General features: G+C 38.2%; 1 protein-coding gene across 3 annotated transcripts in view; it reads right to left on the minus strand.

Annotated features, from left to right (window-relative positions):
* SEMA6A (semaphorin 6A) overlaps nt 1–18,933 on the minus strand; it is a 147,302-nt gene that overhangs the window by 65,466 nt on the left and 62,903 nt on the right. For all 3 annotated transcript variants that reach the window (XM_090038422.1, XM_090038420.1, XM_090038421.1), the window contains exons 2-7: nt 16,315–16,452; nt 13,869–13,986; nt 8,225–8,285; nt 6,459–6,521; nt 5,483–5,584; nt 2,756–2,846 (exon numbers count right to left, since the gene is read on the minus strand). In XM_090038422.1, coding sequence (XP_089894548.1) covers nt 2,756–2,846; nt 5,483–5,584; nt 6,459–6,521; nt 8,225–8,285; nt 13,869–13,986; nt 16,315–16,414 — 535 coding nt within the window. In that variant the 5' untranslated portion in view covers nt 16,415–16,452. The remainder of the gene's footprint in view (nt 1–2,755; nt 2,847–5,482; nt 5,585–6,458; nt 6,522–8,224; nt 8,286–13,868; nt 13,987–16,314; nt 16,453–18,933) is intronic.

Raw genomic sequence — 18,933 nt, forward strand, 5'->3', positions numbered from 1 at the left:
TGCAGGGATATTACATCTTGTAAGCTATGTCTTGCAGCCATGATATTTCATGGTAACACAAACAATATAACATAATATAAACCCAGTAACTCATATCCCAATGGTGTCAAAGAGAAGTGGGAATGGGCTGCATCTATCTCAGTGGGAAATATGATAGGTATTAGATTGAAACTTATCAGTGCTGGGATGATGGTTAAGGGAAGTCTTCTTCAGAGGTTTCTTTTAGCCTTAACTCACCCTATTTCCAACTAACCAGAAAAGACAGCATTTTACTTCCCTACAGTGCTTGAAAAAACAGATCTACAGTCTTATTTTTGCACTATGCAATCCCAATCAGAATATTGCTGTTTAAAACTAGTCTTGCTTTCTTAGTGGGGGAAAGATCAATAAAAACATACAAATAAAATCAACTTAAAAATAGAAAGCTATATTTTTTTAGCTATAGATCTCTGACTTTATTTCAACATAATCACATATTCATTTCCTCCAGCTAAGTCCTGTTTGGCCAATTACACTTCACACACATCAGCTGTAATAGCTATATAGTACGAAGGGTCACACATGCAAAGAAAAGAGAAGGAGGTCAACTAGAGTAACTACCCTGGCTGCTATGAATGGTGCTCCTGGGGATTCATTCTTCATAACTTTTCAACACAATTCTTGGTAAATTTACTTGATCCATTTTATAACAATTTGTTTGACACATTTTACCTCTAATTCTGAATTATGTACAGATAAGTCAGCATCCCTTTAATTTTTTTATTTCAACTGATCCATAGAGTTCATCAGTGAATAACTGTCCATCTTCAGATTATTTGAAAGATAATCACTGAGACTGTTTGGGATTTGGACGGTCAACGATAAGTTGGTTGGTTATATAAGTTGGAAACTACTGTTTCTCTTCTCTCATTAGATGATTTATGTAACTAATGAATACAACACAAGTTGTGACTATTCAGTTTTGCAAAATAAATTGCCATCTGAATTTTTTACTGCTGACTGTTCAAAAAATTCACCCTTCAACAATTGTTTACTACTTCCTTTCTTCCAGTTCCAACTTGGACCCTTGCCACTCTAATTCCTGCCATCTCCATTACACTGAAATTACTCTTACCAAAGCATCTAATGACCTTTTTCTGCCCAAATTTCCACTGTATACTCACTCTTCTTGACCTCCTGATTGACATCTTGTCCTGTCAGCTACCACAGTTCCTTCCTCCTTTGAATCTCCTTCTAATTCTTAAAATTGTTTCTTCAGCACAGTCTTTAGTAAATTCCTTTTCCTAACCTCTCCTATTGCTAATAGGGATCCAAGAGAACACGACTGTCAGCTCCTTCCTTTTCTTTATGTTGTTTTTGTCATGTTGGATGTTTTCATGGGCTGTTCCTAAGTTATTGTATGTAAGATAGCCAGGAGGACTGGTGAGTCCTAAAATACAGAACCTCATTTTTCAAATATCTAATTTGTGAAACCTGCACTATATCTTACTCTTTGGAATATTCTTAAAATGAAAGCATACTATAAGAATGTGCGAGACATTTCTATGGCACATTTCTAGAGTGTGGGAACAGTATTTAATTCACAGAAGCTGCTATCTGAAATACAGAGCACAGGGTTTCTTTAAAAAGTCTTCCTTAAGTCTATTGATTCAAGAACAAATTGATAAAGAGAAAGGGGATTCTACAGCACTCAAAATCCTTCTCTTTTTAAGAGATTGCTTATTATTATTTTGAAATTAAATTACACCATTATAGGACCTCTTCCTTATCTAACAGCATGTCAGTTCAGACACTGTAGGTGGCATTGTGACCTTTTGTGTGCAGCACTGATATCTGGTTAAGGGAGGCTGAACTTTTTATGAACATTTCAGCTTCCATATGGATTTCTAAAAAGTTTTTTTCAAGAAGCAGCTGGTCACTGTTTTCTAGCAAAACACTTGTTCAAAAGAGGCAGTGATGTCATCGTAGAGGGGTCTGTACTTCCACTACATGCCAAAACTGACATGGGGTGAGTGAGGGGTCACTAACACAATTTCAATAATGAAACAATTTAACCAGGAATCTATAAAGGAAAGACACCAAAATACCATTTCATAATCAATGGTCCAAATTAACCCCATTTACAAGCACTTACTTTTTTTAACTATGAAAAAAATTAGATCTAATTGCATTCTGTTGCATGCTGCATAAATTATTATTGGATTAACACATTTTTTCCTTCTTGTACCTCAACTGATACTGAAACAGTAAGATGTTTCTTTTTAAAAAACCCATCACTTCACCTTCCTTTTTGGATTCAGAGAAGGGCACAATCCCAGTAAAAAATGCAACAACCCAGCTCTGAATTGCCCTATGAAGATCAATTTCATTTTAAAGAAACATGAGACCATATATGGCTCCAACTAAAGTCAATATGAGTTTTGTCCTTGGTTTTCACAGAGGTAGTGGGGTAGTACTTCTACCTGACTCTGATCTGGCCTAATATTATTTTGCTTTTATTAACGTATTTCAGTAAAACTGAAATATTGAGTCAGGAAACTGAAGGTTTAGGCAATGTTGTTTACGGTACAGAAGTTAACCCCACAGCATGCAGAGCTTCCTGCACTAATGCTTTCCTTATGCCCCTATTTTGAGTCATTATTCACTCACTTTGCCACATTTTAGAATCAGCATTTCAGATGAGAGGTACTTTACTATGGCAAGCATACCTCAGAAGAAGGAAAGAAATGCGTTATTCTTACTCCTCCTTATTTACCTGCGAACAGTGCAACATTGGCATGTTTTGCATCATAGGGACACCTTGCCATTCCACTAAACTCATCGCCCAGGAACTCCAGTGTATCCATCTGAAAAAAATCCAAAATACCCCAATTTAAATCTCTTCAAGAGATAAAGAGGAACTTGTCACCCGCATTATGACTTATGATGCTTTTCATTTCAGGGTGGAGAGGTGCTTTTGGCTGTGAGGTAAGAACAAAGCAAAATGTTATATAATTTATGGAGGAAGGAGTGCCCATGAAGATAGACACCCTTTTAACACATTCCTTCACTGATTTGTGTATCTGTTCATGAACTTCCTATTGAACTATTAATGCCTGTGCGGTCTGTGGTTCTGACAAACATTCCTAAGTTATACAGGCTATACTAGCCAAAAGAAGATCAGGATGATTTTGGTTTGTACAACTCCCCCACCTAATTTTGGGGTTACTATCTCTGTATTCTGCCGATCTAAGGTTGGGGTTGGCATCACTGCACAATTTTTTGTTCTGCTTTCCATATTTGGAAATATTTGCTTTCCATGCGTTCCTGTATCCATTAAGCATGCATCATAGACAAAATCCTCTTACTATCAAGCAAGAATTAATCTGTGCAGTAGTTGTAAAATGTCAGACTTAAGTGTAAACCCCTGGGAAATTAATTCAGCATAAGGTACTGGTAATTATACAAATAACCAGCTAAACCTTGTACAGAAGTCCAAGATGGTTCAGTAAATGACAGGGAAAGGACCAGTGTGTATATGTTTAAAGATTCATTATAGCAGAGCTAGTAAGATCAATGATTTATTTTGGGGTAAAATTCCTCTCACCTATTCAACTTACTTGAACAATACATACTGTATAAATCAGAGTACAAAATCATAGTGCATGAGAAATAATCTATCTAGCACCATCAAGCTACTCCAATCAACTTTTGGCTCATACGTTATGAGACCTAAGTCATTCAGTGGACTATTTGTCATCATTTGTTTCCTGTCATGTATCCTTTCTGTCAAGATCTTCTGAAGGGAATCAGTTGTGTTTACTCTTGAATGGAAAAGCATTTAAAGTGACAGTAAAAGAAAATGAGCTGTGCTTCAGAGTTCTTTTCCTCCATGTAAAGCAAAGCATTTCACGTTCATCTGCACTTCCACTTTGCAGCACAGAGGGATGGCCCTTATCTTCTGTTTGGCATGTCTCAAGTGCCCTGGTGCCATCCACAATGCTAGAAATATATTCAGAAAAAGTCAGTGCAGGTGTCTGAGTGACCTTCTGTAGGCCCCCAGAGATATTACCCATGCAGGCTCTGACAGCATGGCAACAGGTGAAGAAATCAGCATAGGCCATATATCATGGGGAATGAAACATCTGCAGAAAGGATAAAGAGGACCATTTATATCCCTCATGTTAGGATGCCAAGAAAAATATGTATTTGTACTAAAAGACAGCTTTCCAGCAAGGGGACTACTTGGGATTTGTTAGCAGCATTAATTGTATTGAGGGCTAAGCAATGGCAAGCAGTGCTAGAATAATTAAACAAAGAACTGGAAACAGGAAACCTAGCTGCATTCTGGGGAGATATGGTGTGATGTGTCTGAGAGGCTGGGAAGAAAAAAAGGGAAGAGAGAGTTCCCAAACTAGTGCAAACTTTGTCACCTTTATACAAAGAATTTGCATTACATAGTTAAGAGGAAAGGAACTTATCCCTGAAACAAAAACTTCCTATACAGGAAGGAAAAAAAAGATAGGTCTTTCTAGGTTTGAGCCATCACAGATGATAAACCAGTGGGGATGATTTTATTATTTAGCATATGCAGCTTCAGCATATTGTTTCAGCCACCTTAAGGTGATTTCATCACTGCCTTAAGATGTGGACAATAAACCAGTGTGGCAGAGAAAGGATGGTGAGAGGTAGGGTCTTTGTGGATATGGACATAGTTGTTTTCTTGGTTGCTGAAGTTTTCAGTTTATTTTTACACTTCTAGGCCCAATCCTGCACTTTGAGTCAATGGAAATTTTACCACTGACTCGAGTATAAGGAGGGTCAGGTTTTTTGGGGTTTTTTTTTTTTATCATTACCAGCTAAATCTTCCTTCCCTCTGAATAATGTTTAGAAATAGCCCTTGGGACAAGGGCACTCTTGGTTGTCTTATTTCCCTGCCTGTGGGCAACTTTCCTCACTTCCTTCACCCCCTCTACATTTCCCTGTGGTTATCTGCTATCAATCACTTTCAGAAGAGCCTCTTGGAATCCTGCACAGGTTCCCAAGTATTTAGATAGCCACAAACTGATGCAGTAAAAACATACCATTTTTGTAAAGCTAAGCTCCACACTGGCTTCAAGACTGGACACATGACAAGAGATGAATTCAAAATGGTCTGTTCCAACAGGATACTTAGATCTTAAGGACTCTGCTTTAAAGTGTGCCCATAGTAGGTAAACTCTGTACTTAAGAACGAACATCTGGAAAACTAACGTGTGTGTGTGAAGTAAACTGTATGTCATTGCAACTATGAAGGATAAAGTCAAGTGGCAACATACTTGAATTTGGAAATACTGCAAAGAAGTGTCTACATCAATCCAGACAAATCTCAAAAACTTGAACAACATTCTGAGTGAAGACTAATTGTGTGATGTTGAATGATGCATCTCATGTTCCTGACTACAGTCACAGTACATACATAACTTGTAAGAACACAGCTGTAAACCCAAGAAGACATGCATACCTTATAGTTCCTACAAGAAGGGTTGAAGGCATTTGTTCCACAGACAAACAAGGTACCCTCGTTTCTTTTTAGGAGAACCTTAATAAAATTATGACACTCATCCTGAAGAAAAATAGTAATAAAAATTATTTTAGTCAGCACATTCTGGATATCTGGCTTTATCTGTGTGCCCTGATTTTCATGCTCATATCTAAACTGTAACTGGCCGGTAGCCATTGTGATATTCTGGGCCTTGTTTCAACAATGTTTTAACTGACAGAAAATGAAATGCAATGAAATAAAATTCTAGTCATTTAAAAAAGGGTTGCTAGGAACCTAGATATTATATTTACATTGTAGTTTGGATTTTGTTCTCTCTCTTATAGATACCTTTTGTTTGAAAGTTGTAGCTTTGTTCAAGATTGAGGGCTGCCTCACTTCTCACATCTGCTGCTCTAAGACAGCTGCACATCATACTTAGTCAAGGAAGTAAAACAGATGTGTGTGTGTGTGGGGGGGGGGGGCGGGGCAGCTCCAGAAGCTCTGGGCCAGATATTGATATCACCAATGTTAGTCACAATTTACACTCCGGTACAACTGATGTGAGATAAGGATCAGTCCCTCTGCATCTATGAACACACATACCTTTTATTAGGGGTTTGTATTTGCTCTTCAGGAAACCCCAAGTAGAGAATGGACAGCAGCAGTTAGCTACCTGAGACAATATTAGGTAATGCCCGCTTATCTATCATTGTGTCCATAATCCTCGGTGCTCCCAAGTATGTCATGATGTTGCTGTGGCTGCTGTCGTAATGTTTCATCACATTAAAAGCAAACTATTTTTGCGAATTTAAGCTTTCAATAAGTTGATGGAAAAAGCAATTACTAGCAAAGAAGTGAATGGCGTGATCCATTCTACATCACAGAGAACAGCCTGAGATAATAGTCAAGAAACTAAACTAAAGTGGCAGCTGCAGAAGAAATGAAAATTGCCTACCTTATGTTTTCCCTTCATTCTGCATGTGTCTACATCAGCTTGTCTAGATTTCCATGTCAATTTCTGCAAGGATCAAGAAAGAAATCAATTAGAGCCCAGAGGTTGTTGCATTTGATTTCAGAAGTAAGAGTTCCCTAGGGGAGACTAGTTGCTGAACATATATTTATTGAAAGCTTTCTGCACCCTTTCTCTGTGATTAATTCACCATAACAATGAAAGACCAGTGATGCAGAACATTCACTTAATTTTATGTTGCTATCTATTCATTAAACTAGAAACCTATCTCATTTTTAAAGCCTCCAAACAAGTGAACTTAGCAACAAGCTGATTTTTTAAATGTACGCACATTTTAAAAAGTATGTTGTTTTCTTTTCTCATCATTTCCTATAATTTGATGTTGTTTTGCAAAGTAAATTGCTGTTAATGGACTATAAACTCATTAGTTATCAAATCAAAGTATGTGCATTGGCAAGGTGTGTTTCAGACGACAAAGAAATCCAATTCAGATAATTCTCCTCACTTCAAGTCAGCTAACAGGCTCAGAGAGCCCTCTACCTATCAAAGTACTGAAGATTTTATCTGCTAACACTGTTCCCCTGGAAGACTTGTGTGTATATCCCAGATTGGATTGTTGTTCCTGTTTGAACTGGATTATACACAGACTACTGTTACCAAATTATCAAATCTGTCCTAAACTTTCCAAGTAGCTGAGTGTAGAATAGTCAAATCTAATGACTTGAAGTTTTATAGAACTTGATTGAAAACTGCAGAGCTTAAATTTGTTTGTTTATTCATTCATTCATTTAATTTATACGCTGCTATTCCTAGCAAAGGCTCAGGGCAGCTTACAGTAAGAGAACATATTTCAAAATAGCTTAAAAAAGGAGAGCGACAAGACAGGCTAATAGAGAATGTACATGCAATACAAAGAATCTAGTAGGAGGCCATATCTAACAACATACATGTTAACACACAGGAGAGAGATGCAAGCAAAACTGTTTTTCATTTGGCTATAACTTCCCATGGATATAACACACGTTTGGTTCAATTGATGTTTAAGTAATATTTTATTTGCCATGCTTGTATGGCTAACTACAAATTTGTACATGATAATTACAGGTACATCTGTACTACCTCCACAGTGAACCAGAGACCACCACTCAGAAACAAGCTCCTTCAAGTTCCTCCCATTTGACATTTACTGCTTGCTAAAAAATGTTGTATATTTGTTTTGTGCCTTGCACCCAAGGATGCTCTTGAGATCTCAGTCTCAGCTGTGAATCTGAGGGCAACTCTGGGTGCACCTGGCACTGCACTTACGGTGACCACAGAACATTTTTTCAACAGGGGTGTGGGTATGGTTGGCTTCTTGGTGGTGGTCTTGAGACTGCTGCAGAGGCAATATAGACATATGCAGAGTTTGCCTTTTATGAAGAAAGTTTCAGTACACTTAATTAGTATGGTAGAGCAATTATAGAAAGATACAGAATACAAATGAATAGATGTTTGATGAATATTCCACCAGGGACCTCAGTGTATTTCAGGATGGATTACTTATCAACTCAGCTAAATCACTTATCAGAAACTCACAGAGGACATGATTGCTATTCCAGCTTTCCCCAAATATGATTAGTAATGCCATCTTACTTGATTATTATAGTTTGTACAGCAATGCTGGCAAGCTATTTGAAACAGTGTCCTCTTCCTATTTATTGTCTGCCTTTTCTAGTGTCCTTGGTTTCAGGATGATGATAAAAGCTACTTACTTTGCTAAAATAAATTTCTTCTGTATGTGATGTGTCCATATCAACAGTATAAATATGGTCCCTGTAAACAAAGATAAATGAATGCAAAGTCAAATAAGTAGTCAGACAGTTCATTTTCCACTGAAAGAGTTATCTCCCATAAGATAACCCATAGCTCACACAAAAAAGACCAGGGACCGTACAACAGAACATTACTGACTGCATAGTCTGCTTCTTCTGATAATGTACCAGTGTATACAAGCTGTCTTGTTTTACATTGAAGATGAAGGAAAATTTTAAAAAAGAGTTGCATCAAAATTCTTCCCCCCCCCAGATGATTTGTATGCATGAGGTTTAGGAAGGAAAACTAGTTCCAAATCTCTTCAGGCTTGTTGTGCTGATTTTTTATGCATCCTCAAATCATCTACAATCTTGCTTAGACAAGCCTTTGCCAGCTTCTTGGGTATTCAGTGTGCCATATTTACTCATTCAGGGTTAAAGGGAAGTTAATGCTTTTTTTTTTAATTATGCTTCCAATTTCAGCCATGCTGATTTGATTGACAAAATGGAAAGGAAAAGGTTGACAGCAACAAAATTGTTTCCAGAAGTCATTTTTCTCTTCACAGGTTGATGGCCAAATTAAGCTCTAAAATATGCCCTCGGAGAAGTTTACAGTTCTTGCTTGTGTTCACCTTCCTGTTTGGCTGAGAACCTGGCTTTCTCTACAATTAGCTGCCAGTCACTCCTTAGAAATAGGAAATAGACTAAGGCACACAGGTAGAGGGATATTTTTAAACATTCCCCTTCTGCAAGAGCTGAGCACAAGGACACTTTTGTCTGGGGCATAGAATTTAAAACAAATAAATGAATAAAAAGCAGTAGGAGCTGCACCAAACTGGAGAGGAAGGGTGAAAAATACTCAGCAACTCATTTTTCCTTGAAATAACATTGGCTTTTTCAAAAATGCAGGAAGTTGTGCAGCTGGAAAATGATCCACAGCTTGAAAGTAGTCTCCATAGGAGTCTGTTGAAAGTAGGATGCAGACTGTTTCCATTTTGAAAGTCTCTGCTTTCAAGATTAACTTCATTTTAGTAGGTTTGGGGGAAACAATATTAGCCTCTAACTAAGGCAGATGCAAAACACTATGCTGTAAGAAGAATAATAAGCAACACTTCTCTCACATGGAGAAAAGGAAGCATTGTTAATGGAATCTGGCTTTTAAAAAAATCCACTTTTTTCCCCTGCACTGGAGGCAGTTTGCTTTATAAGATGCCAAACCAAGGAGGGTTTTTTTCCTCCAGTCTTCAGTACAAACCAGAACTGTCACTTACTTTCACGAGAGGTTTAATGCCTCAGCTTATTATTCGCTTGACTTTAATGGTGGATGTACATTCAGCATTAGTGCTGGAATAAAATTACTTATTAGCTTGATACTGGCTTTACAGATGACTACAACATTTCTGTTTGATATAGAATATTCTTAGTGCCTATTGGTGCTACTATATACAAGTAGAAGCAAAAATCTGAATTGTAAATTAACAACTGCTTATTATGCATTGGCAACACCTCAAAAAGTGTTCCAATTGGCCCTCTTCTGGCACAGCTTTTTGTGTTAATTATCAGTTTTGGTTTGTAGTGGGCTTTTTAAAACAAAACAATTAAAAATAAAGTGGTACAATTCAGACAGGAACTTGAGCCACTTTAGCACCGCTCAAACCCTGCCACCTTTAAGTGATTTGCCTCCTGGCTTATCAAATGCCCCAAGGAGAATTCAGATGCCAATTTATGGAATTACCTTGATGAAATGTGATTTCAAGATAAGTGTAAATCATTCCACGTGTAGCATTTAAAGTGTAGCTGCCCACAGTGTTGGCAAAAATGAAAAGAAGTGTCAAATGCTTGTGAAAGTTCTTTAACTACAGACAATAAGGGACTGTTTTGCCTTTCCTTCCCCAATGCTTCCTAACTCCCAGTACCTACTGGCTGTGGTATGTGTATAGCTCTCTGCTAATTAAGTTATTCTAACACAAATTGACTTAATCCTAGTGCTTCCGTTTTTCCCACCTCCAGTCAGCAGAACTGAATTTTGTTGCCATGGCATAATCTTGTGGAGGAAGAGAATTTAAATAATGACACTGGCTGAGCCTGACCCTTGGTCATTCAGTGCAATGTCTGGAAATGTATAATAACTGCAAAGGAGGAGGCGATCATTCTGGTATGGCGGGGGCTCAGTGAACCATTCTGTATGTACATATGGGAGGTGACCGATCATGTGAGCAAAAACAAGCACCAAACAAGGCAACAGGAAGAGGAGACAGTGAACTTCAGGCAAAGTGTATGTTTGTGATTCTGTGGCTTCCCCTTTACGGCTGGAGGGGACAGACTGTCAAGCTTGTATAGCACTGGAGTTATGCCGATTTGGATATCCAGCCTGGAATTTGCACTGAACTCTTTATAAAATGCATTGTGGTGGCTTTAGAAGTCAGTACAGAAGCCTCAGACAGACCCTCCTGCCCCATTTGCACAACCAGGCATCCAACAGAGCTTGTGTTGTATGGCAGTCAAATCAGTAGTGGATTGCTAGGTGATCTCATAGCTGAGGTTGTCCCCATTTTCCTCAAGGAAACTGACTGCAGAGTGAAAACCAAGCACTTGATTATCTCAAAAAACCCTCAATGTTTAATAATTTGTTTTGACTGTTCTTCAGGTGGTGGGGCATAAATGTAAACTTAGCATCACTGCAATGAGACACCAAAAAAAAAACAAACCCAGCATAAAAGAAGCATCTGATATCATAGCTAAGGGATTTATGCTAACTACAATTTTTAATTAATCCTGTTACAAAGCTCATTAATGAACACCCTTGACTGTGTTCACATTTGCTTCAGTCTACAAGTTTATTGCCACCACTAAAGGAGATGCAGTGTTATAGGTATAAACTTTCACTCCAGTTAATTATGAAAGATGAGTCATTTTCTAGAGTTTATCACTTGAAGACAAAAATGACCTTTGAATTTTAGCATTTTTTACATAGGCTGCTCAGCCCAGCAGGGATTTTTTTTCAATATGGTTTTGAGAAGGAAAAGTATCCACTTAAGAATTTTAAAGTTATGAAACAAAAAAAGTTATAAGAACATTTGCTGTGTTTGTAGAAATTAAAACGGATTAGCTCTTTTTTTGCAGGTTGTTAGTTCTTGGTAATAACTGAGCACTTTTCTATTTGAATATCACATTTTATACATGCATGTGTGTACATTTACATATTACTTATTATATGTTCCATGCATATGTGCACATGCACATGTACACACAGATTTTTTTTAAATAACTTGTGCACCTACAAGTTACCCTGGGAATAAACTTTGGGTACAAAAGAGTAAAGTGAACAAAGCAGATTTTCCTTAATGTTCACAGCAAATAATTTGACAATTGCGAAAGGGAGAGAGAAAGAAAGAAACTCAGTCATAAAACAGAAGAAAACCCTGCTGCCACCTTATACCCCCACCCTTTCTTTCTTACATATACATAACCACACAAGGGTCAAAACACATAAATGCTGTGTTTTTACAGGAAGGCACAGTGTGGAAAGCCCTTATTAGGGCTCTCTGCATACTTTCTGTGCCAGAAAGCCAAATTCCATGTTTCTTCTTGACAGAAGACTGAAAGGAAAGTTTAAGACTGGACAACTGGAAGAGGTATGACCAGTGAGTGCATGAGTCCTCCAGCCCAAAACACTCCATGGGGAGAAACAAACCATACTGGGTGTTCACACATCAAGAGCTATCTCAGCAGCTACAGCCTGTTAGAGGTACAAGGTTTGGGGTTATATTGAAGCTCCCAGTTCCGTTCCCTATCCCACTGCTGCATGGCCAGGTGTTTATTGGGGCTGTGCACTCTTTCCTAAGACATGAAGCTTACAAGAGTGCAACGTGTTGCCCTGCTGAGCATCAGAGTTTGAGACCCGGTGTTTTGTGGGGCTGGAGTTGCAAACATCCAAAACACAGTCTGTAATATTTAGGAGATGGTTAATGCAAATGGAAGGATCAGGCCAATAGAATATAGGGACTGTCAAGAAAGGTTATATTAAAAAATAAAAGATAAACTGGCCCTGTTTAGCAAATTATATTCTTAATTAAAAACTCCTACACCCTAAACTGTCATAGCTCTAAGACTGCATACATTTTTTTAATGGATGGTGACTTTGGGAAGAACTTGCTGAAGAAAAGGAATACTATAAAGAAACTACAAGATACGGTGGAAGGGCAAACCAATCATGAAAACCAGTTAGAGAGAAATAAGCTTAGCAGTTAAATCCAAAACTTACTCCACTGATGAAGCACCTTAAAAATGCAGATATGGTCAGAAAAAGTGGCTATTTAAAAATGTCGCTTCCTTATTCAACACTTCTACTCATCAATGTAAGCAATCAGTCAACTAAGGCTGACTCTGGTGCTTATTTCTCTGGAGTTTATTGCTCCCAGGTGTGCTGTTTTAACATGTGCCCAGGATTGCAGCATATTAAGCCTGGTTGGAACAGCTCCAGTTAGCAAAGGGTTCTTGCCAGCCTGGGGCTGCTCCCCTTGGTTCAATGTGCTGTGGAAGGGCTGGCTGGGGCATGAGGGTGCTCCAGAGCAGGACTAGCCAGGAGACAGTCCCAGCACTGAAGTGTCCTTGTGCCCCAGCCAGCTGGGGCAGTGTTTACATGTGCATTTCTGCAGAGTAAAAAATCCTGCAGCAGGATAGTACTTGTATTTACTGTGCTGTGGAGTTAATTAGTTTACTCCAGCCTAATAGGGGCACATGTGTAGATGAACAATGTTTACTAAGCAGCTAATTAGTCTATGGTGCAGTAAACATTTTGTGTAGATGCACCCCTAATGACTCTGACTTATCTGCTCTTACCTGTATTCCTTATGTACCTGCTGGCAAGGCACCACTGTGAGACATTTATGCGTAGTGTAGTAATAACAGTAAGTAAAGACCTCTGTTAGCTTTTAAAAAGTTTACATGTTTGGGGGGAAAAAACGTGTTTATATACAGTTGTGTGAGGTCCGCAACTGATATCTATGTATAGCTCCCAGGGAATCTGATAGTGCTATGCCAATTTACACAAAATAATGCATGCGCTGTGCCTATATACCTCTTTAGCTAAAAAAGAAATCCAGAAAATAAATTCAGTTAACCTTGTTGGCTGTTCAACAGAATAGCAGTAAATATTTCTCTCCTCCTTTTTGTTTTGCTTTATAACAAAAGATGCCTGGAAAGCAACATTAAACTTTAATTACTCTTATTCAAATATGTATTCATGCACACAATGGATCACTTGTGTTTGTTTTCTAAAATATGTAATTAATTGTACACTCAAACAAAATCAGAAATTCTTTAAGGAAATAAACTATGGCCTCTATTCTCCCAGGTGCTAAACAGTTCATTGGGTGTTCAGTGCCTTTCACACTGATGGGTTAAAGTGAGTTCTGCACATACTCAGTACCTTTCAGGATTGAACTGTGTTAGATGACTAACTAACATGGCTTTTCATGTATTATAGACAGTGTGATGTCCTCCAAATGTGATAACATCTAAAAAAAATGTCTGGGAGAAATGAATTCAGAATATCCACTTTTGCTCAGAGCAGCAAGAAGGGAGTCAGCAAAGCAGTACTGACCTAGCAGCAATGTAGAGAGTTCTGTTCATTATTAAGATCAGCTGGATGTCCAGCCTGTGCCTCTGTGTGGCGTTCCGTCCCGGCTTGTGACCCACAAACACCGGATACTGTTTTGTATCTGTGACATGAGAATAGGATTGGGGAGAGAGACGAGAGATAGAAGATCACATCATGAAATCATCTTAACATGGAATATTTTATCACCAACACCACTACCAAAATGTATAGTTCCTGCTCTTGCTCTCTCTCTTTCCCCCACAAAGCAGTCTGAGGTCCTAAAGTAATAGCACAGTAGGTTGCATAGCTCAACGAGGTTATAAACACTGTTTGCAGTTGTCGCAGAGAAAGTCGTTATGTTTTTAGAAAACCAAAATTGTGATTTTTGAGACCATAGAACTGCTCTGAAAGCTCTTGGCATACAGGTACTCAGCACTTTCACACAGTTTGCCTTTCATCCCTTGCAGCGTTTTAAATGCTGGATGCTGCCTGCCAAGTGTATCTTTCAGGACAAAGCTATTTTACAGTAGTCCATCAATCACTGCAATGGCTGGGTTGGTAAGTGGTTAGAGCAAAAAACTTGGCGCTGTTAGGTAGAAAACTGTCAGCTGTTTCCTAGAGGATTGGGCTACCATTGTAGGGCAGGTCTAAGTATTTTTTAAAAGCTGTAGGTAGTCATGAACTGAACTTTATTAAGTAAAAAAAGGTGGCTGCATTATTTTGGCAACATGTCTGGTAGTACAATTTTCCTGGCAGCTGGACAACTGAAAGCCATGGTCCAGATATGTACTACGAGTAAGCCAACTTTCACCGCCAACTCTGACAGGCAGTGACAGCACTTATTCACTCCACTCATGGTCTCTTCAATGTGCACTAATGGATGTGTGACATGCAATCTGTGTATAGACCCTACAATAAGAGATAGCTTGAGAACATGTCTGACTGAGAGCTTTGTCTGTCTATTCACTGCCTTTCTAATGCATGTATACTGGTAGCATGTAGATACAAAGGCTACACAACCAGTTCCCAGGAAGAAAGGCAATCAGAAAACCCCCCCAGAACACACAAAGTAAGAGCAAGCAGAAATACAGCAGCTCCAGACAGCATAAGTATTGTCCATGCTCATTATGCAGCAATAACTGGCACCTGGCCAAACATTAACCCTTCCTCAAAATGTGTTTTCTCTTGATAAATGGAACTAACTCAAGGGATTATTTCTTGAAAGACTGGGCTACTGCTCTTATTTTCTGTTAACTCTTTCTAACAGAGTCCTCTTTACTAATCTTGACCAAGCTACTTGACTCGCTGTGTGACATTGGGCAAGTCATTTCATACCTTTCTGCTTCATTAGCCCAGGTGTAAAACCAGTTACTGAGAAGTCCTGGGTAAATAGATTAACAAAAATCAAAGAAATATATGTTTAGAAGGTTAAGTTTTGTGACCAAGAGTTACTTGACAGTACTAATATTTAAAATTCAAAGTCTTCCTCTGTTAAACATTGTTTTTCCTTTTTAATCTTACTGCTCTCAAGAGAGTTGTGGCCTACATGTTTGCACTCGCTCATTTAAGCATTTCATGACAGAGAGGTAGAAACTTTATTTCTCAACATAGATTGAGACTGTTGACCTGTCATTTCTGACTGCACTTTCATAAATTCAGAAGTGATACACCAACCCTGAACTTCTGGGCACACAGGGGCTAGAAGTAATCATTAAGATTTAATTCAGGTAACCACAACAGTGAAGAACTAATGGTCTTGGCTACAGTCAGCTCCTTACACTGTGTCCAGTATGTCTCAATGATGACTGGGAACACCATGTGTTATCTTCTGTCAGGCTGCCAATTGTCTCTGTTTAAAAAAATATTATTGCAAAAATTTCTGGCTTTTATTGACTATTTTTTCTTTGTCAAATTTTTCACCTGGCTCTACTGCAAAGAGTCCAAGGGCTAAGTGGGAGAAAGATCCATCAGAGGTTGAGAAAACAAATTTGGTTATTTATTTAGGCCTACTAAATTACTTCAAGGTCCACTGCAACATAGATCTCCTGCAGCCTTACACTCAATACTTATTGGCATGCAGTTGATTCTCAGTAACTCTGCTTTTGCAGTTCTGGGGAGAAATATGTGGTCATGAAAAAGAAGCATCCTTTACTTGCTACTTGATAGAAAAAGGAAATGTGGGACTGACTGCATTGCAGAAAGACAAGTGTAGGTTATTCCTTTGGAGGAAAAGCAAGCAGCTCACCACTCAGCCATCACAGACTAGTGCAGAAGTATTCTGCTCTAGTTTTATCATTCTGGGAATGTATATTGGCTGATCTGATGAGACATCAGGAAGAAACACAGTTCACGTCAGATCAACGAAAGCTTTGTAGTTCTGAAACTCACTGATCAGTATATTCCTCCTTGGCATGTGAAAAAATAACTGTGTTGGGCTTTTCATACTCACAGTTGCCATGCGAAATACTGATTGGCTCAGAATCTTCTGGGAAACCAGCCCCAGCAAAGTGTAGCAGTGTGAAATATAGCAGCAAGGCTTCTGACCTCATAGTAGTTCAGCTGGGAGACTTTACTTCTTCACTTCACCCTGTGGAAGACAAATAAGCGCACAAGGGCTTTCTATCAATTCCATTTGACCACTACACGCACAGAAAGCATAGCTTGAATGGTCAACAAATAACAAAGGGAACTCTCATTTTTCCTTGACCTCTCACTATAAATTAAGAAAAAAGTGTATTTTAAAAAAGGCACTATTCTGCCAGGCTATTTTTCCTTCAGTTTCACATCTTGACATCAAGCATCACTTGTCCATATCACACAGTGGTGTCAGCACTTGCTTTTGATTTAAATATGAAATGAGCTGCCTGTATATTTTCTGTTTCAGCTGCTTCTACCCAGCGAAAAAACTCTGTCTTTTGAGCCAACCAGTGGCTGACAAGCAGCTTTTAGGCAAGTACTCCGCTATTTCTTTGAGTAGGTTTACATAATTAAGATGATGACCAACCATAAATAAAAGCCACGTTGCATTATTTAGGTTAAAAAGGTGATTAAGAGTTATACAAAGGGACTGATTCATACCCTACAAAGTTGTGAATTAAGCAGAAACACAGAGCGCTTGAAGAAGCACACTGAACATGTCATTGGGCTTTCCCATAAAATATATACCCATGAATTTAGGTACCATAAAACTAATACTCCCAACTTACAATAAAACAGGAGTGGACAGAACTTTCTAACCTCCCCCCCACAATGTTTCACTATTTCACATTTTATGTGCAAAATACCATATAGATAAAAGGAACCACAGGGGACATGGTAAAAGAAAAAACAACACAGAATACAGTAAATAGCTTATAATTCCCAGGCAAATTTCACAAAGGTGCCAATCCATTTCAATGCAGAAGTGGGGTTTTCTTTTCATCCCTTCCAGAGTTTCAAACTTCTGAAGCTGCCTGCCAAAGATTATCTTTCTCAACAAAGCTATTTTAGAGCAGCCTGTCAATCATGAAAGATTTATGTGTAGAGAGTCAAACTTGGTCACCTACACAGTCTTTGAAAGTTAATTTGGCAAACAAAGTGCTAACTTGCCCTTTGCAACATTATTTCATATTAGGTACTGATATTTACTTTCTCCATGCCAAAAAAGCCTCAACAAATTGCTTAACTTGCCCTTTGCAACATCATTTCATATTAGGTACCGATACCTACTTTCTCCATGCCAAAAAAAGCATCAACAAATTTTGAGACTTGCATTTCAACTTGTAAGTTCACAGGCACAGCTGGTTCTTAATCATTTATCCAACTAGAAATGTCACAATTCTTAATTTGCCTTATCACATATATGATTTTAAATAAAATCCAAGCTTCTGTAACAAGACTTGAGATAGCAACTCTGTTGTATAGCCATGGAGTCCCTAAGGGCTATTAGTAGGTGATTTATTGAACTCCCATATTTGCCTATTATTATTCAAACACACAAATTGGAAAACTTGGCTAGTTCTGTATTTTATTAATTAAAGTTTGAACTCAGAGAAAATGAACTTTGATGTGAGCCATTCTATGACCAAGTGACTCCTCAGCTGGCTGTCTTTATTACAAGGATGGCAACGATACAATAGCAAGAGTAAGTAAAACATAAAACAGACAATGGTTGCCCATATATACTACATGAGAAAGAGCATACTAGGAGAAAGCAGTGTCTACAAGCTTCAGGGGAATCATTTTCATCTGGTATCCTGGCTTGGATTTGGTTGTGACTACTGGAGACAAATGAGATGACCACTACCTTGCTTTCCCTCTTCCTACCTTCATTTCTTTAATTGTTGCTTATGTATGGTGTATGGATTGTGAGCTTTCTGGGACAGAGATTGTCCCTGTACTATCTGTTTTTTTAATGCTTAGTGACATGAGATCTTTAATGAGATCATGTATAGTTGTTACTAGAATAGAAATAACCAATAATAACTACACATGGAAACAGAGAATCCCTCAGGATTTGCATTGAAGCCCAGATTAAAAAAAGAAGAATTAAAGCCTAATTCTCTTTCCTCCCACAGATCTTTTGAAATGTTATTTTGCTATCCTTAAAGTCTTTAAAGACTTGTTTCTGCAAGTGGATTGCAAAGTGAGAAAACAAAGTAGACTGCTTTAATATATCAACAAATTTCAGTTCTTTCCTTCTTGCAATTGCTTTTGGCAAATGCAGAACTTTTCTCTACAGAACAGCAGAAGAACAGCCATTTAGCTGAAAGAAATTTATCAGGCAACTCACTTTTTCAATTTAAACCTTTTTCACCCACCATATCAGTTTTCAGGCTGATAATTCAAACACAACATGGCTTCTGGTGAGGCTCTACAGCAGAAGAATAGGTGTTTTGTATTATGCCCTATCAGCCTATAATCAACTATTGAAAAAGTGCATTATGAGGAAAAAATATTAATGCAGGATTGATGAATCTTGGACTCTCCATTTTAGAGCTTTGGAAACTTTTTTTTATGGGAAGCTATGATTATCACCTCTTTCCCCTCAACCTTTTGCACTATTCCATGTAAATTTGTAGACAAGAAG

This window comes from Crocodylus siamensis, chromosome 3, assembly GCF_052110815.1.
Source record: "Crocodylus siamensis isolate JL-2025a chromosome 3, ASM5211081v1, whole genome shotgun sequence".
NCBI classification, from domain to species: Eukaryota; Metazoa; Chordata; order Crocodylia; family Crocodylidae; genus Crocodylus; species Crocodylus siamensis.